The sequence below is a fragment of the Hydra viridissima genome, unplaced genomic scaffold, assembly GCF_058129835.1.
Source record: "Hydra viridissima isolate aposymbiotic clone 2 unplaced genomic scaffold, HvirCarnegie_v1 scaffold_14, whole genome shotgun sequence".
Classification (NCBI taxonomy): domain Eukaryota; kingdom Metazoa; phylum Cnidaria; class Hydrozoa; order Anthoathecata; family Hydridae; genus Hydra; species Hydra viridissima.
This window is the reverse complement of record NW_028324313.1, coordinates 2,023,572-2,050,000: the sequence shown is the minus strand read 5'-3', so window position 1 is coordinate 2,050,000 and position 26,429 is coordinate 2,023,572. Positions and strand designations below refer to the sequence as shown.

The window sequence follows — 26,429 nt, the reverse complement described above, 5'->3', positions numbered from 1 at the left end:
AAACATAATCTCTTCTTAGTGGCACATAATCTCTTAATGATTGTACAAGATAATCGCATTAAAGAAAATGCGTAACTTCTAAGTCGCGCAGCACTCTGCGCACTATTTCAAGCGCAGTACTTCAAGCGCACTATTTGAATTGAACTGTTTTAAGGTATGGAATTAAGAAATCGAATTACGTCATACACAGACGAAGAGAACGAAAATTAATTACAAATCGGTTAAAAAACTCGCTAATTAAAATACGAATTTATATCAACAAAGATGGCTGCGTTATTTGGTTTACCAGGGGCATTTTCATCTCCAATTGGTCAACGCATTGGTTTGTTAATTTGATTTTTATGTAATATTTTTTGGTTAATATTTTAGGTCTTTAAACATAGTTATTAATATTCAATAATCTAAATCGTGAGATTTATTAATCAAACTTTCTCTTTTCTATTTTAACAATCAACAATACTTTAGCATCATACTAACCTAGTTTGATAAAAATATAAGCAATATTCTCAGTAGATATTAACTCTTTATCTTCATCATATAATACTGTTAATGTACTTGCTACAAAAGAGAGCTGGATCATACTGTGTTACCATTTTGTCTGTCAATCTGTTTGGAAACATTTTGTCTGATGATATTTTGTCTTGTAACATTTTTGACTTATACCACTTGTCCATGATATTTTTACCATTTTGCCTAGCCACCCAATAAAATTTACTATTGCTCTATTAGTATTAGGAGATTAATAACTTTATTATTAGACAGCAGTTTATTAAAGTTTTTTTAACAGAATAAGTTTATGTTAGTATTGTTAGTTAGTATTGTTTAAAATAAATATTTGATTTTTTTATTACAAATGAATATTTGAAAGTAAAAATTCTGATCAAAAATGAAAGAGATAGAAACTAAATTTTAAAGGAAAGAGTAAATTATTATGTAAAAAGCCATATTTTAACAATTTGTTAACTCTATTAATAAGTCTTTGATGAACAGCATTACTTGTTTATAATATCAGTGCTATCATAATGTTCTATGTTATTTTAGTTTAAAAAGTCTTACCAAACAGATTTAATTTTGTTCTTTAATTACTACATTCAAAATTTACAAAGCAGTTTATGTTATTATGCTACTAAATGGTATTATAATAAGTTTGCTAGGAAAAGATTGTTGCTGCAGCATACTTACAGCAAATTCCTAAAATTATATAACGAAAACTGTGTGATTATTTTTTCTAATAGAGAAAGCAACTGAATCAGTGCAGCTGTCTGAAGACTGGATGTTAATTTTAGAAATATGTGACATGATCAATGAATCTGATGAAGGGTAATTTTATGAAATAGTTTTATGCATAAAGATGTTTGAAGATGAATATAATGATATTGTATAAGTTATATGCAAATTGTTTAATTATCTATTAGAAAGTTGAGTATATTTATGAAATTATCATATATTTAAGAATTATTTGATTGATTTAAATATTTTTTAGTTAAGTTTATACTTATATAAGTAGTTTATTTTAAAAAATTTCTAGACCCAAAGATGCCATAAAGGCCATTCGAAAGCGCTTAACAGGCAGCTCAAAGAATAGCAAGTGCATGCTGTATGCATTAACTGTATGTTAAATATTTATCATGCTGGAATTAGTTTTTCTCTTCCTTCTATTAAAAAGGTGAGGGAACCATGCAGAAGTTGGTGAAGGATTGAGTTTTATTAGTGTTTGTATAGACCTCTATAAATGCTGCTTTTTATAATGATAAGAAGATTAATAATTCAAGAGTCAATCGAGTTCTTCTGTTTAGGTTTTAGAAGCAGCTGTAAAGAATTGTGGAGTTCGCTTCCATAAACAGATAGCATCAAAAGAATTTTTGTCAGATTTAACAAAATTGCTTGGAGGTCAAAAAGTATGCTAAAAAATTATTTCTTAAGGGGACATTAATCTAAAGTTATTTATTAGTCTGGTGTTTATTAGTATAAAAATAATTTTTGACATCTTATTTACGCTCTAAGTGCAAAAACTTTGTAAGCTATTAAAAATTAATTGAGGGATTTTAAAAATACACTTACTTTGGGCTAAAATATTGATATTAGACATCTTAATTTAAAATAATTTATGATAAAGATATATAATTTAAGTTCAAATTTCAGCTTTCGCCAGCTTTTTTTTTTTTTTTTTTTTTACTGCTTATTGTTGTGCTCATGAATTTGTTTTATTATATTTTGTGTTAAAATAGAATTTTTGTTTCAGAATCAAAATGCTGTTTCCCAAGATGTTCAGGACAAAATATTATCACTTGTTCAATTGTGGTCAGATGCATTTTCAAATGCGCCAGAAATGCAGCAAGTAAGAACGTGTTATGAGACGCTGAAAAGTCAAGGTAGATAAAAATTTGATTTAAAGGTTTTCTTGTTTCACTCATTGATAGTGTTAGTTGTTTGTAAAACTTATTTTTTAACAATTGACAGAAGTTATGAATGTCCAAAAGTCTTCAGTAGTATTGTATCCCAGCCTTGTTTAGCTCAATTATTCTTTCTTAAAAATTTAGTCTTTCAGCTAAACCTTGTTCAGCCTGATAACTATTTGACTTATGTTATTTTCATATATATTGAATTTAAAACTTGAAAAATCTGTTGAAAATTAACATAGTGACTCAGTAAAGTTTTACTAGCAAATTTAGTTGTGCGAGTAAGATAAACATTAGAGCACACATTCCTAACCCCATATTGTTATTGTTCATAAAGAAAATTGTTTGTAGAAATTTCACTAAGAATTATAACTTAAAGTACACTAATAGAAAAAAAAGCAATAAATTTTAGATTAACCAATAGATATAAATAGTAAAAGTACCAAAAGATATAAATAGTAAAAGTAAACAAAATTGAACAGGAAGATTTTTTACTAGTTCTAAAGTTTTGAAAAAAAATTTGCAGAACAAGAAAAAATTGTGTTTTACTTGGAGACTGTTATAAATTAAACTCTGATAAGTTTTCATGCCATAAAATAGAAATAATATGTTAAAAATTAAAAATGATGCGTTGGGATAATGTTGTTCACAATTTGATTTAATGAGCCGTGATTTTTTATTTTAACTTAGATTCGCTGATTATCAGCGGCGTAATGTTGTTGTAGCTATCTGCAATTAGCATTTAATTTCTTCACCTGAATTATAATGTTGTTCACAATTTGATTTGATGAGCTGTGATTTCTTAATTTAACTTAGATTCGCTGATTATCAGCGGCGTAATGTTGTTGTAGCTATCTGCAATTAGCATTTAATTTCTTCACCTGAATTATAATGTTGTTCACAATTTGATTTGATGAGCCGTGATTTTTATTTTAACTAAGATTCGCTGATTATCAGCGGCATAATGTTGTAGCTATCTGCAATTAGCATTTAATTTCTTCACCTGAATTATAGTTTGTGATTTTTAGTTTAATACAAAATAAATTATTCTTTTTTTTTTAATTTAATTTTTTAGATTAAAAAAGATAACTACTCATAAGTTTTAGCATAACAAGCTAAAACATTAGACCTTTCTAATAATCTAAAATGGTACAACAATGTTTCACTGAACTATATGCAATACATATTGCTGTCTTAGGCTCAGATGAGGAAAAGCTGAATTCTTTAATTTATAAAATTTTATTAAATTAAGAAAAAGAAAGTTACCATAAAGTGGTAAAAAGAATTAAAAAAAGACTATTAGTTATGTAAAAATTATCATATCTTTAATATAAATAATAATTTTATTATTAAATTTTTATTTTTGTTGTATAGCATAAAATACATTACAAATGTTTCAAATACTTTTTATACATTTTTTCATTCAGAAAATACTTTTTTAAACTTTTAGGCTATGAATTTCCAGCTCAAAATTTGGATACACTATCTCCTATTTACACACCAAAGAAGGTCTTATTCTAATATTGATAAATTTTCTTCAGGTGATAAAAAATGGCAGTGTAAAAAAGATATTAATCATCAAAAGAGATCTTCTTTTAAACAGTTAACTTTTATTCATAGAATTTTGAAACTATTTTTTAAGTATTTACTATATTTAATTCTTTCTTACTTTAGAATGAAAGTTTAACAGTAAATTCTTCAAAAACTGCTCATCAAGTACATCCTTCAAGACCTTCCTCAACCAAAACTAGAGTAAGCATACTCTTCAATAATTTTTTTTTGTATATATAAGTGGGTAAGTGTTTGTATAATGTAGGATTATATTTTATTTGTATTTTTCTTATTATATTATATTGTATGTGTGTTCATTCAAAAAAGTTTTAACAGTAAGTAATTAAGATTGTTTATAAATAGTCTTTTAAGTTTAATAATATTTATAAATATGAGCTTATAAGTATTCTATTCTGAAGCTAATTGTTTTTTAAAAAAATATTGTAGCAAGCATCTTAGAGCTCCTAAATTTCTAAATCTTTAAAATAACTAAAGTCTTTTTGAAGTCTTCTGAAGTTTTAATGACTCTTATTTATTTGACCATATTCTCTTACACATGTTTTATCTTGAAGTATTTAGGCATATGTCTAAATCAATAAGCACTTTGAATTCTGAGATAATTCTAAAAATAATTTATTAAGCTTTAAAGTTTAAAATTACTTTGATTGGTATCCATTTGATTTAGATTTTTATGATGGTGTTAAGGAATAATGTCAATTAAAAGGATTCGATCAACAGAGGGAATATAAAGACAGTTTGAATCCTTCAGAAAAGACCATAACCTAAAATGGCCTAAAAAGTTGATTTCCCAATCTTGCTGGCTTGTAAACAATTGCTCTGTAAGAGAGCTTGCTCTCTTTTAGAGCAATTGTTTACACATTTGCAAGAGATTGCTTAGGTTTACACATTGGCAAGAGATTGCTTAGGTTGTTTGAGCATGACTTATTTACTGTTTTTTATTATTAGGGTTCTCAAAGTAGATCCATTTCTTGTCTCCAGTATCTATTTTCCATAAAAAATCTTTTTTCTTAAACTTTGCTAAATGAGAAATGCATTTGCTCAATCGTTGAATCATTCCTTTCATTCAACTCATACGAAAACCAATTTCTACTTTTTTGAACTTTTCTTAATTCATACAAACGTCTAGAAATGGTTGATTGCTGAACCAAAAGCTTTTTAACTATTTCTGCTATCATTTGACATGGATTTGCATTAAACAACTCTAACAAATCTTCACTTTTGGGCTTCTTGTGTTCTTCCAGAGCATATGCTAGTCTTCTAAGTCATATCATCCACTGCTAAACCCAGCAAACCATATTTGAAAACTTCTTACTTCTAGAGCAACTGAGCAAATTGCATTGGTAGCTTCAAAATACCATTAGTAGCTTCAAAACAGTATTTTTTATTTGAAAAAAGAAAAAATTCTCTTTCATATTATGTATAAAACATAGTGATTATATTTTAATTTCCATAATTAACGTAAAATTTAAGTTGGATGACAAAACTTCAAAACAGTTCTGAAAAAATTTTCCTAAATTTTTGAATATAAAAGTCTCCTTAATTGACAGAATAAAAAAATCTACCTTAAAAGTTTTTTTGAAATTTTAAATATTTTTTTGTTTGGATGAGTTGTTTGATCCACTTAAAACTTTTATATTTTTTTCATTTTTAGACTTTACCTCTTTCTAACAACCGCCCACAAACTGCTCCTGCTGGCCGAGTTTTACCTCAAACAGCTGCTCCAGCTCCAGTATGCGTCACACCAGAGCAAATGTCAAAGCTGAGAAAAGAACTTGATATTGTTGAGCAAAATGTAAAAATCTTTAATGAGATGTTAAGTGAGTTAAGTCCTGGGAGAGAAGATCCAGATGATTATCAATTGCTTGTGGTAATATATATACAGCTGTAATTTTTATCTATTCAAATTCTAATTTATGGTTTTTAATTGGCTTTATCTAATTTTTTTGAAATGCTTGCCAGAAAATATTTTTACATCTCTTCAAGATTGTGCAACCACTGAATTTTAATTTAATTATTTCACTTCAAAGCAATTAGCTTCATAGTATATTATTCAGTTTGTTATCAATGTATATTATCAATATACTTTATTTTGGGCAATCAAGTTTTTTAAGAAGAATTAGATAAAAATGAAATTTTTTTTTATTTATTTCTTAAAATTGATTTTTGTCATAATTACAGGAACTGAACAAAACATGCAGGGAAATGCAGAAAAGAATTCTTCTACTGGTAAATTCAATAACTAATGAAGAAGTGACAGGTATCTTTTAAATAAAATTTATAATTATTGCTTGAGACTTACAACTGATAATTTATAGCAAGATTTTTTGAAGAAAAAAAAAAAGTAGATTTTTAAAGTTATAAAATGTTGTTTATTTACTAAACCAACAAATCCAACAAATAGTCCAACAAATCTCTTTGACTTATCTTCTAAAAAATGTTGTTAGTTTACTGATTTTTTAACCTATAAAGCGTTTTTGTTTTAACAGTTGCATAGTTTCGAAGTTTGAAATTTTGCTTCGTTTTCTGTTTTTGAGGTGTTTTGCTGAGAATTAATGACGATTTAAACAATACATTTATTCGATGTGATCGGTATGAAAAAAACAGAAAGGTCGTTACAGCATCTGAGAATGAAGCCACAAGATCAAAAGTGAGGATGTTTTTATATATTTTTTTTGTAAATGTTTTTTTGTTGTTTTTAGTTTTTCTTGCGAATCTTTTGCTTAATTATTCAAAATTACTTTTTTTAAAAAACAAAATCAGGTCTCACAAGTATCGTCTAAAGAAGACAATCTACCTACAAATTGCAGGTTGCGTTAAATTGATTTTCTTCTATAGTATAGGTTTCCTTTTATAGAATAGTTTAATAATTTTTTAGAATAATTTAATTTTTTTTCAAATAATTAGTTTCAAAATAATATATTTAAAATATTTAACTTTTGAGTGACATATTTTGTGTAATTTACTTAACTTTAAACATTTTTAGAGAGTCTTCCTTGATAGACTTTAATACAACTCCGTCAAATAGCGCTCAAAAGTCTCTTGAAGACGAAGAATTTGACATGTTTGCGCAATCGCGCAGCAGTACATTTGCCGACAGCCGTCAATTTGGCTCGACGTATGAAGACAATATTAACGATGCAGCAACTCAGCAATCTATTGCAGGCGCATTGGCTGCAAAGGGTTTATATCAACCCATTCAAAGCACAGCTTTAATATCTCAACCTCGTATTAACCCATTTGTATCTACTGCAGCTCAACCTCCTGTAAGTATTTTTTTTAAATACACTTGACGGTTAACTGGATCCAGCTACGATTCTACTGCTTCTATTCATCCGAAAAAGTTTCCGTCAGATTTAAAAGTTGTTTATTTGGAATCGGTATTTAAAGTTGAATTCATCTGTATATTATTATTTCTATTACAATGTAATGACGTTAATTTTCGTTATTTTTTTTTAGGGAAAAGAAATTGATGAAGAGTGAGTTGTTTTTTTTTTTTTATTTGAAAAAATATTCTTTTTTTTATATTTAGAATTTCAAAGAATATTTTTGAAGAACCTTGAAAAAAAAAAAAAAAAAAAAGACCTCGGATAGAAATTGCTGTTGAATTTTTGAGTGTTGCAAAAAGTGTTTACATTAAAGATAATATTTTCATGATTAAGCTTTTTGCCAAAAAAAGTTTTTATTACGTAAATCTGTTATTTTACATCTTTAAGTACTTAAGTTACTTAAAATCTGAACTTTTTTTTGTTTTTCCCTAAAATCGGATTATTAATTTTTAGAATTGAAGATGTCGAGGAATGGCTGAAAAGGACTGATCTGGTATGTTGCAAATTTGTAGTTATATTTCATATTAGGGCCTGTGTGGTGTAAAGATTAAACGTCAAAATTGACAAATAAAAACACAAATAGTTTTCAATGAAAAAACCGTAGTTATATTGTTGTTCTTATATTAGATTATGTTTAAATATGTTATAGATATTTTTAAATAAGTCATTTTTTTTTGTTTAAGTATATGATTACTATAAAAAAAATCAATAAACATTTGATCGGGGGTCATCATTTCTTTTTTAAATTTTAAACACTAATTTTCTCGAATTAGTTACATTTTATTTTTGTCAAAAAATTAAGTAAATCATTTAGAACTAATTAATTTAATGTAAATTATATCGTAGTCGCAAATTCAGGCACAAGAGTCTGCTAATCGTGCTGCCATTTTAAAAACAAATACTGCTTCTCATAAGGAGGAAAGTGCAAATGACTCGATGAGTAAATCGGAGTTCGATAAATTTCTCAACAGCCGTGCTCAAGCGGGAAACAGCGAAAGACATAAAACGTTGCCTGCAAGGCCAATGGGAGATCTAGCCGGAGAAGCGCACAATGATGACAGATTTGGTTTATAAACAAATTGGAATTTTTTTTTGCACGTAGTAAACGAGATTGAATTATGTCGTATTTCATTTCGAATATGTAGAAAATCTGTAGCTTCGTAATTTCAATTGACCCTAGTGTATTTATTTTTCTTAAGTTTTTTTTAAATCTGAAGTTATTGTAAAATTTTGTAACTTGGTGTCTTTTTTTTTTTTTTTTGTTTTGTTTTTGTTTGTTTGTTTCGAAAGAAGTTTGAAAAGATTGACTAAAGTTAGGATTTTTACGGAGAATTAAAAAAGTTTACTTCTATCAACGGCTTCGAATTTTTAATTATACGAATTTTCTTTAACACTCTTGGAAATTTAAATGCGAATGCTTTTACAAGTTAATTACCTAGGGTACAGGTGGGGGCTACAGGTTCTTCTTGGAATCTTTTGAGAAACTTTTCCTGAAAATGTTTACCAAATCATTGTGCGCGTAGATCCTTTTTTAGTTATCGTTATGCTTACTATCATCTCCATATAATTTTTTAGTTATCGCTATGTTTACTATCATCTCCATGTAATTATCCCTACTCTCTAAGAGCTTTTGAAGTGCGTTGTTTAGCTTGGAAAAGAGTAGCTTGAGTTTATTTTCTAACCCTTCCTCCCCTTCCCTCTCCCCCTCCCCCTCTACACACACAAGCAATTAAAAAAACAAACACAGTGGTCAGGAAATGCTTTACTGGGAAATACAGAAAGAAAAAAAAATCTTGATTTCAAAAACTGTAAAAAAAATTAAATATCGTTGAACTAACAAAACAAAAAAGTAAATTTTATCTTACATTATCATTTCAACGAAAGTCAGTTTGCCAGTCAGGTCCTTTTTCAGTCTTTCTCTCGACACTAAACATTACAGCATACCTTCACAAGTAGTTCAGATATTGATTGTAAGAGTAAAAACTGATAGGTACCAGTACAGTCAAATCTAATCTATTAACAATATTAAAAGATTTGAGGAAAAAAAAAACAAAATTCCCACTCCATGAGCCGCAAATGCACCTCAAACCATGATTTTTTTGTCAAGTTTTACTGTGGCATGTGTGCACTCTGGATTATATGATTCACCTTTTTTTTTCCAGATACTTTCTCAATTATCATATTGTAGTACGAAAGGTGATTCATCTGTCCATATGACAAGTTTCCATTGATCTGAAGTCCAGCTTAAATGATCTCTGCACTAAGGGTCTGCGTATCGTTTCATTTCCATATCGTTATCATTCCGATATGATATCGGAAAAAAGAAATCATCGGAATGACGAGAGTTCCGGAATATACCGAGATTTAAACTAACTACAATACCGGTTAAAATTTTAATAACGATATTACGTTGTAATCATTCCGATGACACTTTTTTTTTCCGATAACTTATCGGTATGATAACGATAAGGAAATGAAACGATACGCAGACCCTTACTCTGCACCATTTTATTCTCTTAACACGATTCTTATCGTTTATAAAAGGCTTTTTTGTTTTCCATCCTAAAGTAAACTCTTCACCTATCTTTATTCTTGCAACAATTGTATTGTTACATAAATGTTCAATGTTTAAAAAACATTTTACGGTACAATCAACTTTACTTTATTATAAAAAATGTATAAAATTTTTTCATTTATGTTAGTTTTCTAACAATTCTGCAATTTAGTTAAATTTCAAAAGTTTAAATAACTATTTTTGTTTTTTTATTAAATAGCATAATTAAGAAAAAAAAATTTAAAATAAGTGATCTAACATTGATTTTTATGACTTTTAACAAAAAAGCCATGCTGTCCCATTTTATTTTGAGGACACTGTAAATCTTTAAGAAATTTTAAAAATGCATTCATTTCTCTTGAATGGATGGTTTTTAAAAAAATTACAATTTTTCGATTTTTGGAGTTAGCCTTCTGGGACGTAAGTACTTGATACGTATAGAATCTTGAAAGTGATCTACTAAGCTAAAGGTAAATAGATATCAAATCTACGCGATATTTATTAACGTCAAGGTTATAAACTCTAAGCTTCCATTTACATATTTTACTTAACAACAAGAAGCCGTAAATTCGGGCCGTCTTAAATAATCTACACAAATAAGTTCCTGGAGGATACAACAATACGATTGTGTTATAACATAATCTCGTCACAACTGTAAAAACGAGGAGAACAGCGTTTGTTATATGTGGCGAGTATTCTTCGTGAGATTCGGCTGGGCCTTTTTCTTGTGTTTTCAATTATGTGAATGATTAAAAATTGTCTTTTTAAAAAAAATTTAAGCCTCAAAAGTAAATTTTTTGCAAATTATTTTCTTTACGCGAAAAAAAAACACTTTTTCTTCAATTAAAAATTCATTCCAAAACGATTCCTTGTCCCCAAATACCTCAAGTCAAACCCTGAGAGAATAAATATTGGCTCATATAAAGTCATTACAAGCATCATTTAAGGGGGATACACCCCCAAAAAATTTCAAAAATTCAAAAAAAAATTTTTTTAACTGTTTTAGACACATTAATATATGAGGATTTCAAAAATCGTATTGGCTATGTCTAAAAATTACTCTAAGTATCAAAATTTTGCATTTTTCAAGTAGTAACAATGCCTTTTTTCAAAAAATATAAATTTACGTCTTGTACACGGTGATTTAAGCGTAGGATGTTATTGTGAGCATGCGCATTAAATTACACTATATAAAAAATAAAAAAAAATGGCGGAGCAGTTTTTCCGTAAAAACTAAAAACTTTAGTGATTGATTTCCTTTCTAAATGTCTATTTAGTCTTCGCAATCAAAAAAATAAAAAGTTTTTAAGTTATATAATTGATAAGCTCTTTATTAAATTAAAAAAAATAATAATAATAAGTCGTAAAGTAAGAGATTTTTTTGTTTAAAATAATTAAGTTTTTAGGTGAAAAAAAAACAGCATCCCCTCACTTATTTAAAGAATATCTTGCGACTGAAAATTTTTTGGATAAAAATTAAAACATATTCTTATTCTCGATACTCTAAGGAAAAATTTTATATTAATCATTTTCACCAGTCATTTTTTTAAATCGAGATAATTTATATAACGTTAGGCAAAAATTATTTTATTTTTTTGACTGAAAAAAATGTAAGGTTAGCTTATTTATGCTTAAGGGTTAAAATCAATAAGGTCAATTTGAAAATGAAATTTAAATTAGGAATTTGTTTTTCTTTTAAACTTTTAAAATTTATAACAAATTTTCAACTAATTTTAAAATTCTTTTACAAAAATATTTGTAAAATTTTATTAACTCATTTTTCTTTTTTTTACAATTGGCTTTATATCTTTTGCTTTAGGATGATTTCTTAAAAAATGTTCTTTAACAGTGCTTTCTAGCCGACTACAACCCTTCATATGCCAGAATAATCTATTAAGATTGTTGAATTCGGCGTGTAAACTTTCACCACCTTGTTCACCATACACACCGATTCCTAATCTCCATTTTTCAATAAACTGATATACATGGTTTTCAAGTAAATGCATTTTAGGTGTTACAGAAGCATCTGGCCATGTAAATCTATAAAATTCCATGAGTTTTTTGATTGCTAAATCTAAAAATTGACGAAATTTTCCATTATACAATACATAAAGAAAAATAATACTCAATAATATCATACTGTAAAAATAACAAGAGGTAGTTTAGGTATTATAATTTACAATCAAGATAAAAATTTACAAGAGTAAAATCGAAAAAGTCAGTTAAATATTTACCAAGCTCCTGAATATCATTATCTTTGAAATAGTGTGAACTATTCATAATATTATGACACTTAGAATAATATGAAAATAACTTTTTAAATTTCTGGCTCACATCAATAGATTGTAAGTGAACACCAGTATCTATAAATCCAAGGTCTACAACTAGCTTTGGAATCGAATTGCATAAGTCAAGCAATGGTTGATGCTATAAATAAAAAAATATCAAAAAAAGTCAAATCAATTCATAAATCAAGGCATTATTAGCATTGAGCATTAAATATATTATTTTATGCAATACACTTTTTTATTATATATAATAAAACAGTTTGTTGTATATACACATATATGCATTTATATATATATATATATATATATATATATATATATATATATATATATATATATATATATATATATATATATATATATATATATATATATATATATATATATATATATATATATGTATTTACAGTATTAAAACAACAACCTTAAGCATTTTGTGAACATGGTTTCCTACAAAACATTTCCCATGATAGGCTTGCCTTTCAACTTTATTTTCTTTCAATATTTCATCTAGTTTTTGAATGCATGGTCCTGACACTTTGTCTAGTTCGTTACATTCGTGTAAACTTTGTAGCTCTATTGACTAATAATATGTTTTTTAATTAAATTAGGTAGACAAAATTTACAGATATTTAATCTTTTAATTATATTTGTATAAATTAAAAAAATTATTGATAACTTAAAGTAAGAAAAACTTCATCCTCTTTATTAAATTGTATTATCCTAGTTTGAACAAAGTTTTAAAGCAAGTTTTATCTATAAATTTTGATTAATAGTAAATTTAATGATTCATATTTTTTACTGAAAAACAATACCTTTTCGTTTTTTCTCAATTCATAATAAAGAATTCTTGGTTTATATATTTTCAAAATATCTTCTGCTCTTTCTGGATCACGCAAAACTTGTATTCCAACTGTGTCTTGCAGAAGAGTAATTTTTTCTAGACAATCTGTAATAATGCTATTCAAAAGACTTGATTGGACATGCATGGAAATAAACTTGTCAAATTCTGCTTTACCAATAGTTTTATTTCTTAATGCAAGTTCTCCAGCAAATTTTATATCAATTAAATGACACTCATCTTCTAACATAATAAAAAACTTCAAGTAGATACCCAGAGATATATGTAATGCAGGCACTGCAACCTGTTAAAATTAATAAAAACAACTGTAACTATTTTGTAGTATAACAGCATTATTTAAATAAAAAGAACTAATTTACTTGATCCAGAGGAATATTAAACAAAGATTGATCAATAACATTGTTGAAAAGCTTCGCATTCTTTAAAATTCCTCCAAAACTCTGAAAAGACTCAAAGTTATCTCTTAACGAACAAAGTGTTCTATGTGAAACATTATGTTTTCGATTTTCAGGAGTTATTTTGATCTCTTCCTTTGTTATGTCACAAAAGAGGCAGCAGTGCCGACCTGTGAAATGAAGAAAAAAAGTAATAAATAATGTGTTGTACGACTGATTAAAAAAATAATTATTCAATTGCAGAAATAGATTTGTTAGGATAATGATTTATTTATTTCATAGTAGAAAAAAAACTTACCACTAGCTCCTGTGATTCCATATACACTGCACAGAAAATCGTAATCTCCAAACATAAAAACACGACAATGGTGATTTCTAAACAAAAAAGTTTTTTTATCTAAGACTTTATGGAGAATAAATATTTTACAGCTTTGATACAGTAATAACATCCTAAAACTAATTACAAAGTACCCACCCAAACATGTGTGGAAACTCAAGAAAAAAAAAGTAATATGAATTGTTCTGAAAAATTATATTTTATTGTTCAGAACAAATATTAACCGTGACTGCTGTGACATATTAACTTACTTCCAAACCATTTTTTGCAACTCATCAACTTGCTGTGTATATCTAGACAGTCCAACATTCAGATTGACACGATAGTCTTTTGCTTCAAAAGTACTAAACACAAGACTATTTGATTTTGAGTTAGGCTGATTTTGATTAACAACTTGGTAACTCATTTTAAAAGAACCACCTCCATGATCACCACCAATTTTTATATGTATTTCATCCTTTATAATCCCATCATGTTTAAGTAAGTCAAACCTTAAAGAATTAACATTTAAATTTGTAAGTTTGTATACATATATATATATATATATATATATATATATATATATATATATATATATATATATATATATATATATATATATATATATATATATATATATATATATATGTATATATATATATATATATATACTTATCTTATACAAATTAGTATAAAGATTAACTTTTATTTTTCTAGTAATTTATAAATTTAAGTGTTTATTAAAAATATCTCAAATTAATGAGTTATTACTTTTCCATAAGATTTAGTAGGTTTTCTATATTTTGAGGTAGGTCGTTGATATATGCCCAAGGAGCTAGTTTAATTTCAACAACAGCATTATTATTCTCATTTTGAAATGTAAATGGTCCATCTAAAACAACTAAATCATTTCCAGCCCATTCCTTTGCAACAACTCTTTGTTTGTTGTTTGAAGCAGTTTTAATATTTTTCGAATTTAACCACCTAGAATAATAATATACAAGCAATAAGTTTTGCAATTATAAACAATTGTAAAAATGAACTACAAGTTCTCAAATAAAAAACGAAATTACAAAAAGTATTTTAAGTTCCATATTTATATTTACCTAGCCATAGTTTTCAATTTATTCCAAGGAATACCCATATCAGCTTTTAAAGCAACCATTTCTTCTGCATTTAAATCCACTCTTCCAATATTGGCTTTAGTTAAAATTTCATTTGCTTCATCATTATCATATGACTTTAACATTACAGCTGTTTGACAGATTTTAGAGTCCTTAGAACTACCAGCTGTATGGTTGAATTGTTCCAATAAATATTTTTGTCTTTTTCTTAGAGTGCTGTTACTACAGTTTGCGCTATCTTTATAAGCTTTGGGAGCAGAAACAAAACAAAGTGGCTGTAAATTAAACAAAACATTACTTAAAATAGAAAATAAAATAATATTTTATATTTTTTTTTATAAGTTATATTTAATATTAAAAAAACTAAATCAAACTAGTTTACTCTTGCTTAAAATATAGATTGCATTAAAATGATGTAATAAAGTTTAAATACTACTACAATTCTAATAATTATAATTATATCTAGCATAATAGAAAAGTAAACACTATTTAACTTGCTATAAAGTTAAAACATATTTCTTACCCTAGGCCCACCGGATGAAAATTCTATTGTAGATGTTTTGGACTGATTCAACTTTTTTTTAATGATATGTAAAACAGCATCATTGGCTTCTTGTGGGATTTCACTTGTGTCAGTGATTTGGTAAAAACTGTTTATGCTAACTAATTGGTTGTTTTCATTTATGGTGCTATTTGATATTTTTCTGCAGTCATGATTTTCAAAATTTTTGTCTTTCAAAAATACTTTTTTGTCACAATTCTTGCATATAATAGTTAAATGTTTTATAATTTCAGATATATGGACAGAATATGATAGGCTGTCAATTGTGATGTTAGTTTTACATAATGGACAATTTGAATCATTTTCTAATTTATCTTTAACATTTGATAAAATGCACAAGCTACAGAATGAGTGTTGACAGTTCTTTAGCATGACAGGCTGATTCATAACTTCCCCACAAATCTTACAAATGCATAAAACTATATGTGGATTTAGTTCATGGTTTAGTTCTGTTAAAATTTCTTTATCTTCTTGTATAGGCAATGAATCAAGAAATGATTTTATATGAAATTTTGTCCATTTTTTAACCTTTCTTGGTCGCCCAACATTAGATAGAGGTTTTCGACCAGGAATACCAAAAACACATTTGCACTCAACTGTTGGACATTTTACCCAAATTTTTGGAGCTTTGAAAACTTTACTGCCTCTATTTTCGATGTTTCTAAGAGAAGTATAACACTTCATGCACATTTTCTCTGGATGACTACACTGAGAATCTTCTGATACATTTATTCCAAAAGCTTTATAAATTCGATCTATTTTACTGTCAGTTTTTAAACTGTCTTTTCCTAAAAGGTTTCCACATATTCTACACACTCTGGAAAGTTTTTGTTGGTGATTACTCGCCATATTTTACGGAGTTTTTTTCGTGAAACCTTCCCTATTCAAAAACATTATATTTTCTTATAAAAAAATGACTGGTAATAGGGACTATTTTTTTTGAAAAGATAAAAAGAAGGAGTATTGTTATTAACTTACCAAAATCTTACAAAAATTTCAGTTCTTCTAAAATATAAATGAATAAAATGTGTTAATTTCGCTAAAAACAAAGCTTTGTTGATCCCAATAAAGCAACTTTACTACTTCAAATTCTAATAATTACAATACTCAATCAAGTTCATTTGTGATCGGTTTTGCTATATTTACAAGATCAAGTTTACCAACAACAAAAAAACATAAGCAAACGGGCAAACTAGTAAGCACTGTAAAATGAAAGCATAACACTTTTAATTAAAATAATGATATTTATGTATTTGCAGCTAACGCATGCGCATAATAAAATCCCAAGTTTTAATAAGTATTGAATCACCGTGTGTAGTACACCTCAATAAATGACTTCTTATGCAATGAAAACTTAGATAAAATTCGCAACTAAAAATCTTATTTGGGTTCTTGTTAGATTTAAAGAGCTTCTTGTTAGATTTATAAAACTATTAGTAAGAAAAATTAGTTTTCAAGTTTAGTTTCAGCTCAATTTTTATCGCAAGAGAAATAAATTTTTTAAAAGTTTTTTAACATGGTAAAAGTAGATAGAGTTAAAGCAAGAACAAAACGAGCAGTAAAAATAAAAAGGATTTTTAATGGAAAGGTGTTACGTGGCAGTGAAATTTTAAATAATTTAAATCACCTTTTAAATGATAATATTGAATCTTTTGTCGTCAAAACGTCGACTTCTTCTTTTCGCGAGCTTCAACCTATTTTGAACTTAACACCACAAAAGAATGCTTATGTCCAAAACAAAGATGTGATAGGTTATAGAATAATTGACTGTTCTATTTTGTCAGATGCTGTATCGGTTTTAAGTTGCCCCACTTGCTTTCAAACAACTTTAGCAATAACTGAAAACATTAGCAAAAAGCGAGGACTTGCATGTGAACTTTCAATTTTTTGTTCAAAATGTAAATATCAAAATAACTTTTATACTTCTAAATTATTAAATCAAAAAGGAATCTTTGATATAAACACACGTACAATATACACAATGAGAACTCTTGGAATAGGATATTCTGGAATTCAAAAATTTACGACCCTTATGAACATGCCAAAACCAATGACGTCGAAAAACTATGATAAACTTGTTTTGAAAATAGCTAATATTACAGAGGAAGTTGCACAGGAAACAATGGCTGATGCTGTAGCTGAATTAAGACAAAATTGTCAAAATGAAGATGAGATTTTAGATATTGGTGTATCGTGTGATGGGACATGGCAGCGTAGGGGATTTTCCTCATTAAATGGTGTGGTTGCTGCACTCTCATTAGACAGTGGAAAAGTTATAGATGTTGAGGTAATGAGTCGTTTTTGCAGAGGGTGCTCTTTAAATCAAAACCTTGCTAAGAGAAATCCTACTGCTTATGCCAAGTGGAAAAATTTACATATTTGTAAAATGAACTTCATTGGTTCTGCAAGTGGAATGGAATGCGAAGGAGCCAGTCGCATTTTCCACCAATCAATTCAAAAACATAAACTAAAATATGTTAACTTTTTGGGTGATGGAGATAGTAAAAGCTACAATATAGTCAAAGATGTTTATCCTGACACTCAATTAACTAAATTGGAATGTGTTGGGCACTATCAGAAGCGTGTTGGAACCTGACTTCGAAGATTGAAAAAAAAAGTGAGAGGACTAGGTGGTCGTGGAAGATTGACAGATGCAACAATTGATCAATTGCAAAATTTTTTTGGTATAGCAATTAGACAAAATACTGGTGATATAGTTGCCATGAAATCATCAGCACTTGCAACTCTTTTTCATGTGGCATCGTCGAAAGATAACAACTGGCACTACCCACATTGTCCAATGGGTGCAAGTAGTTGGTGTAAATTCAACAGAGACAAAGTAAATAAAACCAATACCTACAAGCCAGGCCCTGGCCTTCCTTTTGAGGTTGTATACAAGATCAGACCTGTTTTTGAGGACCTCACTAAAGATGATGAGCTTAAAAAATGTCTTCATGGCAAAACACTAAATGCGAATGAGTCCTTTAATGGAAAAATTTGGAATCGTATACCAAAAACAAAATTTGTCACCATTACAGTGCTAAAGTCTAGTGTCTACGACGCTGTAGCTAATTTTAATATTGGGATGAAATCGTCAATCCTAATTTATGAAAAACTTAACATGATTCCTGGCTATTATACAATAAACGGTTCAAACGCTATAAACAAAATCCACCTTAAATGGTCAATCTATCGAGGAAAGCCAAATAATAGTGTTGTCAAAAATTAAGGGCTAAAAAATTGAAGAAAAGTGATAAAACCTTAGAAAATGAAGGCAAATTATATGAAAAAGGAGGTTTTTAATTTAAATTAGAGTCTTATATGTAATATTTAGTATGTTTGGAGATTTTTTATTTAATAATTTTACATTTTTAGCGTTTTCTCAGTTTGAGGTTTTTCAATATGCCGGCCAATTTTGCAAGAGTACCGCTTAAGCTTTTTGTCTCAAATTTTCAGCATATCTTCCTTTTAATAAGCCCTGTGTTTTAAATGGAACAGAATTTTGATATCTCAAGAAAAAAACCAGAATAGCTGTTTTACCTTTTAAAAAATTGCCCTTTTTTATAATACCATTTTTGTCGACATGTACTCAGACCCAGATTTTTTTTTTCCAAATCTGTTCCATTTAAAACACTCAAGCACCTATTCTAAATGCAATACCAAAGTTTCACTTTGCCTTTCTTAATAGTTTTTGCTGAATCTTGGCCGGTGCAAATCATATTTTCTGCTTATTTTAGGGGTTTTTTGGGGTATATGCAACAATCGTTGACCAAAAAAAAAAAAAAATGTAAATTTTTTGTTTTCATTATGTTGTATGTTAGATTACTTAAAAAGTTTTCTTCTATTGTCTATATTTAAATTTGGGGGATAATCCCCCTTAATATATTTTATAGCTTTAAAGAAAATATTTTATGAACTGAGAGGACCTAAATTCACTTTACCATTTCTAAATTGAATAACGCTTTTGCTAGCATATATTTAAGGTAAGGTTGCTCAAGTCGTGCCAGTGCTTAAGTCGTACTACTTGGGTTTTGAAGGAACTGCGGAAACATCTGCAAAGTAAGTCATTTGGACTTAATACGTCCAACGCGTGGCCCGCGGGCCAGAAGGTGGCCCTCGTCAGCCTATGGCATGGCCCGCATATGACGGTCCATTAATTTTGAATTTTTATTTTAATAAAAATTTCAAATAACAATAATAAAATAAGTTCTACAGCAACAGCATATTATTTATATATTTATAATTCGAATTATACATTCGATTTCGATTATACTTTCACTATATAAATCCGCATTTGAAATAATAAAACGCGCGCTAAAGAAAAAACATTATTTTTATACATTTAATAAAGATGGCTTCAGCTAAAAGACGTAGATGTGATACTGAAAGCGGTCATGGGGGTCGTGTATTTAATCCTTCTTGGACAACTGACTATTTTGTACATGAACAAAGTAATTCTATTATATGTCTAATTTGTTTGGAGAAAATTGCCGTGTGTAAAAGTTATAATGTGAACAGGCACTACACTACAAAACATGCTGTAAGTTATGACAAATTTAAAGGCCAATTTCGAACTGATAAGATTGATTTGTGGAAGAAAACTTTTCTTGCACAAAAATCAGTGATGAAAACTAAAGTGATTAGCTCTTACAGTGCTACCAAAATAAGTTTTTTAATGGCAGAAGCTATTGCAAAAAGTGGTAAACCTTTTTGTACTGGAGATTTATAAAAAAACTGTTTAAAAATATTTTGTAAAGAGATGTCCTGAAAAAACACCTACTGTTGAAGATCTTAGCCTCTCGCACCAGACTATTGCTAGAAGAGTTGAAGATCTATCAAAAAATATTGAATTATCATTAAAAGAAAAATTAAATAAATGTGAAGCCTATAGTCTGGCACTGGATGAATCAACAGACAGAAGTGATACTGCTCACCTAGCCTTTTTTATTAGAGGTATAACTAGTAACTTTGAAGTAATTGAAGAACTGTTAGATATTAATCATATGAAGGACACAACAAGAGGAGAAGATATTCTCTCTGAAGTGAAAAAAACATTGGTGAAATTGAATTACCAGAAAAGAAACTCTGTGGTGTCACTACAGATGGAGCAAGTGCACTAACAAGAAAAAATATTGGATTTATTGCATTACTTAAGAAATCCATTAATCATGAAATTATTTCATATCACTGCATTATACACCAAGAGCAGTTATGTGCAAAAGTATTGGAGATGAAGAATGTTATGGAACTTGTTATTCATACTGTTAACTTTATAAGAAGTTATGGCCTTAATCACAGACAGTTCAAACAATTACTTGAAGGTTGTGGTAGTGAGGCTGAAGATGTAATTTATTTCAGCCAGGTTAGATGGCTTAGTCGAGCTGCTACTCTGAAAAGATTTTGGATACTATTACCTGAAATAGTGCTGTTTCTAAAAATTAAAGGGAAAGACACAAGCTTGCTTGAAAATATTGACTGTCTGAATGATTTGGCATTTTTGATTGACATGACTCAGATGTTAATAGAATTAAATCTTAAGTTGCAGGGTAAAGATCAACTTATTAGTAAATTGTTTGAAAATGTAGAAACATTTGTTTTAAAATTAAAACTTCTGAAACAACAATTAAGTTCTAAAGTACTTGTCCATTTCAAGGCATTATCAGAAAGAAATATTAATACAATTGACTCTGAAAGATATTGTACTCTGTACTGTATTGTACTATTTTAAAATTAATTGATGAATTTGACACAAGATTCTGTGATTTTAAAAAGGAAAAAAATGAGTTAGACTTATTTGCACATCCATTTTCCATCAAAGCTGAGACAGTTAGAAATGAATTTCAAATGGAATTAATAGAATTGCAAAACAATAAAGATCTTAAAGAAGCCTACAAAGAAGTAGAATTGTTAGAATTTTATAAAAAATACATGAGCATTGAAGTTTTTCCTCATTTGTGCAGACATGCTATTAAATATTTTTCACTTTTTGGAAGCACATTGCGAACAGTTATTCTCAAAAATGAAGCATGTAAAAACAGAACAGAGAAATAGATTGACAGATGAACACCTTACTAATACCCTTCGAATTGCATCATCAAATATAAAAGCAGACATAGATTATTTATGCAAAAAAAAACAGTGTCAAGTTTCACATTGATCGAACTTTTGTATAACTTCACTTTGAACCTTAACTATGAGTGTAACTGTTTATTTAAATTTAAATAAAAACTTCAAATTTAATAATTTTTATTTTGGGTATTTTATGTTTGTGGCCTTCCAGGTTGATTTTGAAACTAATTAATGGCCCTTACTGTAAAAAGGTTGGACATCCCTGTATTAATATATAGACGTATTGTTATAGATCAAAGGTGCCGCCAATTAGCCAAAAACTAGGCGTGTTACCGTCAATTTTCTAAATTCATGATACAGATATTCCGATTTCTACCCGTCAAATTTCCGTCAAAAAACCTCCCTCAGTAAACCCATTATAATTATGCATTTACTGAAGCTTATGGTTATAAAAGACAAAAAAATTAATTAAGAATAGTTCACAAATCTGAAAAAGGTTGATTTGAGCTATGAACTTTGCTTATTAAAAATTTAACTGTGTTTAAACTTTGACGTCTAAAACTAGGCTTTTGCAAAAAGGCTATGTATGGTTTACTAGAATGGAGAGTAAAGTGAAACAAATTTTGCTCGTTAAATTGAAATTGCTATGATATAGTTTAAAGGTCGAAAAAGATATTTTTAGTGTTCTTTTCACCCCACTCTCAGATTATGCTTCCCACTTTAAGGTTCAAATCAGAGAGTAGTTCTTATTTGCCTCGCTTTTTTTTTCTCTTAAATTTGTGATTTTTTTTTTTCGTCCTAGTTATAAATTTCCTTATTTGCGATATCTTAATCGCATTTTGTCTAAATGTAAAAAAATAAAAGCATCCTAACACTTTCATGCGCTGGGTTGTTTTATAACAACAAATTAAACTAAGCTTCCCCAATGCAAATAGTGCATTCTAACCGATTGAAAACAATATTTTATAAAGGAGAGTTAAAAAAGGCTGCAGAAAAAGTCAACTTTAACATTTCATAGTACCACTGTCATTTTGTAGATAATTTTTTTATGGTTTGTGTTAGTTATGGGAAAATAATTGAAGCATGAAAGGGTTGAAGTTCATAAAAAAACTGTTGATTTCAGAAGTTGGAAAGAAATATTAAGTATGTATTTTTAATGAGCATTTTTGATAAAGCATTTTTAAACAGTCAGTCATTTAAAGCTACTTTAACTTATAATGATCTTATTATTTTTATTATTGTTGTTGTTACTAATAGTAACAACATATGATAATAAAAATGATAAGACCATACCTTTCCTTGCATATTCTTGAGCCTTCTACAAGTGATGTATAGCCTTATTTTTAACCTTTTCTAGATATATCAAAAGAAATAATCTTATGTTCATTTCTATTATCTCATTACTGGATAAATAATGAGTCTTCATGAGGAATATTTAAAACATTTATGTAGAAAGTGTGGCTGCATAATTAAACAGGATAGTCACTATCAAATAAAACCTGTTGTTATCTTTAAGCAAGCAACTCTTAGCTTTTACAAGCTGGATATAACCTCAGACTATCAAAAAGTTCATCCTGAATATTTATGCAAATCATGTTATATGGTCTTATACAGGCTAGATTTAAAATCAAAAAAAGGCTTTGAAGTTGAGAGGAATGATAAATTCTTCACTTTTTCTAAACACACAAAAACCTGTTATGTATGTAACACACTCACAAGAGTTGGAAGAAATAAAAAAGTACATGCGATAAGTATTCATCAACAGTTAAAAGCATTTGCATCAAAACATGGTTTTGACTATTACAATGAAAATAACCAAAATTATTTTGTATTAGTTAAAATCAATAGTTATCGCCAATCAAATGGCATGTGGAGACTAATTGTTTTAAATCATGAAGTGCCATTATCCATTAATATTAACAAATCTCTTCCAGATCAACTAAATCTTCAATCTGCTAATATTATATTCTCCAACATTTCATGCATAAACATCTGTAAATGTAATAATGACTTCCACTATCTTTTTTTCTAATCAGAAATAAATTTTCTGATTTTAAAAATTTCCGAAGCACATCAAATGAGGATGTTGGAATAATTGAAACGAGAGAAGGCAATACAGTTGAAAACTTTAAAGTTATTAGACATAAAGGTTGTTCATTAATATGTTTAGAAGTCTGTTGTGATTTTAGTACCATCTACCATTTTAACTTGGCTGTAATGGAACCCAGGTTAAAGAGTAATGAAAGTCAATCATCTATTACCTTTAACTAGCCATTTTTTAACTGTTTACATTTTCTTACACCAGTATATGTAAAAAATGTAATAAAGACAACTTGCATTCTTCTATATGGAAGTTTAATTGTACATTAAAACAATTTATAGTTTTGAATAATTTCTAATATCAAAATTAAGAGTTATTACAATATTTTCATAATCTGGGAGTATTTGCAAATATAAATTAGCACCCGTTTAGGCGTTAAGCTCCACAACATGTGAGTATAAGCACACCTTTAGTGCCAATGTAACATTTCTTTTCATGCTTTTTAAAATTCGATTCTCTAAGATATTTATTGTAACATTTCGGACAGGTAAATTTAGTTATTAAGCGTTCTTCTTTTTTTTTCAGCATTTTGGTTTCTTCTTCTGCAATCAGCTTCTCTGTAGGAATTGCTGGTGGTATGAGCTCCAATTCAAAATCCTCTGTTAACAATTTCAATATCTTTTTCCGACGCACGTAGGAGTATTTGACGATTTTAGCTGGCCAAAATTGGAATTGTTAAAAGTGGCCGTACCCACTTAATTACCTACCCTTATTATCTCTCGATAATGGTCGCTTAATGAGCAGTTGATGGTTTGGTTATAAAAGTAGTAATTGGAACTACACAGTCTAGTTAAAAATCCGATCTATATCTGCGTGGTTCATTTTATTTACGAGCGATTTTAGTGGTGTTTATTGAAGCTGTGTACAAGTGTTTACAACAGAAGTTTTACAGTGTTATATCATGGATGAATCTATGACAGGTATGTACATTATTTACTCTTACTACCGTTTTGAAATATTAATTACCACGAAAGTTATGTACCATGAAACTTAGCATTTTTTTAACGAATTTTAAAGTAAATTTTGACTTTAAAAGTGAAAAAGTTGTAGTGCGCATTGAAACCCTCTTAGTTTTTTTCGTTTTTCTATGAGTTTATACCACTAGCTATTTAAAAATCTTAATTTCAACTGCCTGTTGATGCCATCTAAATTTTAATCATGTTCTAAGCACATCAAGGTCCAAGATGAATTTTTCAACTTAATTTTTTTTCTAGATGGGTCATCAGGAATGCAAACAATCTCTCGTTTGGATTTCTACAACAGTATTCAGCAGCAGGAGGCTCCAAAATTCAATGAAAAAATCGACTTAGCTGATCAAAATTTGTTATCAAGAAATCAATATACCGAAGAACTAAAAACAGTATACAAGCGTCAAATGTCGAGGTTGAAAGCTATTTTTAGAAAAATGTGGTCGTCTTCATCCAGAACTCATGAAATATTTATTAAGAAGCATGGCCCTTGGCTGCAAGGGAGTTTCCAAATACCGGGTACCCCATCCACTTCATCATCAGCAGGACGACCAAGAAAAAGTTTTGTCGATTCTAGTGAACGTTCAAAGAGGAGAAAAACAGAACAGCTCAGGAAAGATGTGGAACCAGAAGCTATTGTTTTTGCAGCTGAAACTTGTTTGACAACAAGTGGCAAAAGAAGTGCTGCAATCCTTATAAAAAAATCATTGACACCGTTAGAGGCTCTTTTAATATTTACTAACGCAGGCCTAACAAAATCTCAATATGAAATCGTACGTACAAGTGACAAGAAGCAATGGCCCTGCTACAGTATTTTGGTCGAAGAAAAAAAAACATGCTATCCTGATCCTGATTCGTTCACAGTCACAGAAAGTTTAGCTGAAGTAGACTTACAAAGTCTGTTAAATCATACTGCCGAAAGATTGGTGTTGTATTTAGAAGAAGTTATCAAGATTCTAACGGAAAGTGGGCGTAAACATATGAAATTATCTACGAAATGGGGTTGTGATGGCTCCTAGCAGACACAGTTTAATCAAAAGTTTGAGGATGACTCTAATTCTGATGCCAGTATATTTCAATGCTCAATGGTTCCATTACAGCTAACTTGTGGAGTAAATAAAAAGGTTATCTGGCAAAACCCTACACCATCGTCTCCAAGGTTTTGCAGGCCAATTCGAATTAGGTTCATAAAAGAAACTGCTGATGTAATAGCTGAAGAAATTGCTTACATGGAAAACAAAATTGCAGGCTTGAAACCAAATCAACTTCAAGACATAGCAGTAGAACATGTGATGATGTTAACTATGATTGACGGAAAAGTCTGTAACGCAGCAACCACCTCTAAATTGACCATGCGATGTTATATTTGTGGAGCAACATCAAGACAATTTAATGATTTGGACAGAACATGTGTTGACAATCAAAGCAGCTACAAATTTGGACTATCCATTCTGCATGCTAGAATACGGTGTTTTGAAAGTCTCCTTCACCTATCATATAAATTGCCTGTAAAAAAATGGCAGAAAAGGCTGAATGAAGATGAGAAGAGACTCTTCTCAGATAGGAAAAAAAAAATCCAAGATGAATTCAAGAGCAAAATGGGCATTCTTGTCGACATACCTAAGTTTGGATTTGGGAATACCAATAACGGCAACACAAGCAGGAGATTCTTCAACGACCCGGAAACATTTGCAGATATCACTGGAGTAGACTTCCGTTTAATTTCCAGAATGAAAATTATCCTAGAAGTAATTTCCAGTGGCCAAAAGATTGATGTAGAAAAGTTCAGACAGTATACTTTGGATACTGCAAAGCTTTATGTTGAACTATACCCCTGGTGTCACATGACTCCAACTCTGCATAAAGTATTAGTACATGGTCCTGATATAGTAG

At 28.8% G+C, this 26,429-nt stretch overlaps 3 protein-coding genes and 2 pseudogenes across 5 annotated transcripts; 4 read left to right on the top strand and 1 right to left on the bottom strand.

Moving 5' to 3' along the window:
- Window positions 1–177: 177 nt before the first annotated feature.
- On the top strand, window positions 178–8,533 carry LOC145193362 (target of Myb1 membrane trafficking protein-like). 2 transcript variants are annotated; one of them, XM_090071534.1, is made up of 15 exons: window positions 178–322; window positions 1,236–1,320; window positions 1,529–1,610; window positions 1,797–1,898; window positions 2,243–2,372; window positions 3,850–3,908; window positions 4,074–4,151; window positions 5,623–5,838; window positions 6,150–6,228; window positions 6,506–6,618; window positions 6,732–6,778; window positions 6,955–7,234; window positions 7,428–7,447; window positions 7,751–7,790; window positions 8,144–8,533. In XM_090071534.1, exons 1-15 carry the CDS (start codon window positions 265–267, stop codon window positions 8,369–8,371), a joined length of 1,617 nt encoding a protein of 538 aa, XP_089927660.1. In that variant the 5' UTR covers window positions 178–264; the 3' UTR covers window positions 8,372–8,533. The 2 variants fall into 2 exon arrangements, with proteins under 2 accessions (XP_089927660.1, XP_089927661.1); XM_090071535.1 differs by having other exon boundaries at window positions 236–322; window positions 1,529–1,666.
- A 2,975-nt stretch (window positions 8,534–11,508) lies between these two features.
- Window positions 11,509–19,064, bottom strand: LOC145182000 (uncharacterized). 2 transcript variants are annotated; one of them, XM_090072311.1, is made up of 13 exons: window positions 18,766–19,064; window positions 17,026–17,236; window positions 16,377–16,403; window positions 15,360–16,278; window positions 14,819–15,111; window positions 14,484–14,696; window positions 13,985–14,224; window positions 13,695–13,771; window positions 13,361–13,566; window positions 12,955–13,284; window positions 12,564–12,722; window positions 12,086–12,278; window positions 11,509–11,925 (listed from the first exon to the last, which is right to left on the bottom strand). In XM_090072311.1, the coding sequence occupies exons 4-13, from the start codon at window positions 16,245–16,247 to the stop codon at window positions 11,621–11,623; spliced, it is 2,904 nt and encodes a 967-aa protein (XP_089928437.1). In that variant the 5' UTR covers window positions 16,248–16,278; window positions 16,377–16,403; window positions 17,026–17,236; window positions 18,766–19,064; the 3' UTR covers window positions 11,509–11,620. The 2 variants fall into 2 exon arrangements, with proteins under 2 accessions (XP_089928437.1, XP_089928438.1); XM_090072312.1 differs by lacking the exons at window positions 17,026–17,236; window positions 18,766–19,064 and having other exon boundaries at window positions 11,629–11,925; window positions 12,186–12,278; window positions 16,377–16,712.
- LOC149878769 (uncharacterized) lies at window positions 16,915–18,627 on the top strand (annotated as a pseudogene).
- A 685-nt stretch (window positions 19,065–19,749) lies between the features above and the next one.
- On the top strand, window positions 19,750–21,449 carry LOC149878768 (general transcription factor II-I repeat domain-containing protein 2A-like). Its single transcript, XM_090072086.1, has 4 exons — window positions 19,750–20,098; window positions 20,283–20,455; window positions 20,554–21,104; window positions 21,152–21,449. Exons 1-4 carry the CDS (start codon window positions 19,750–19,752, stop codon window positions 21,447–21,449), a joined length of 1,371 nt encoding a protein of 456 aa, XP_089928212.1.
- Window positions 21,450–22,881: 1,432 nt separating this feature from the next.
- Window positions 22,882–23,738, top strand: LOC149878767 (uncharacterized; annotated as a pseudogene).
- The last annotated feature ends 2,691 nt before the right edge of the window (window positions 23,739–26,429 follow it).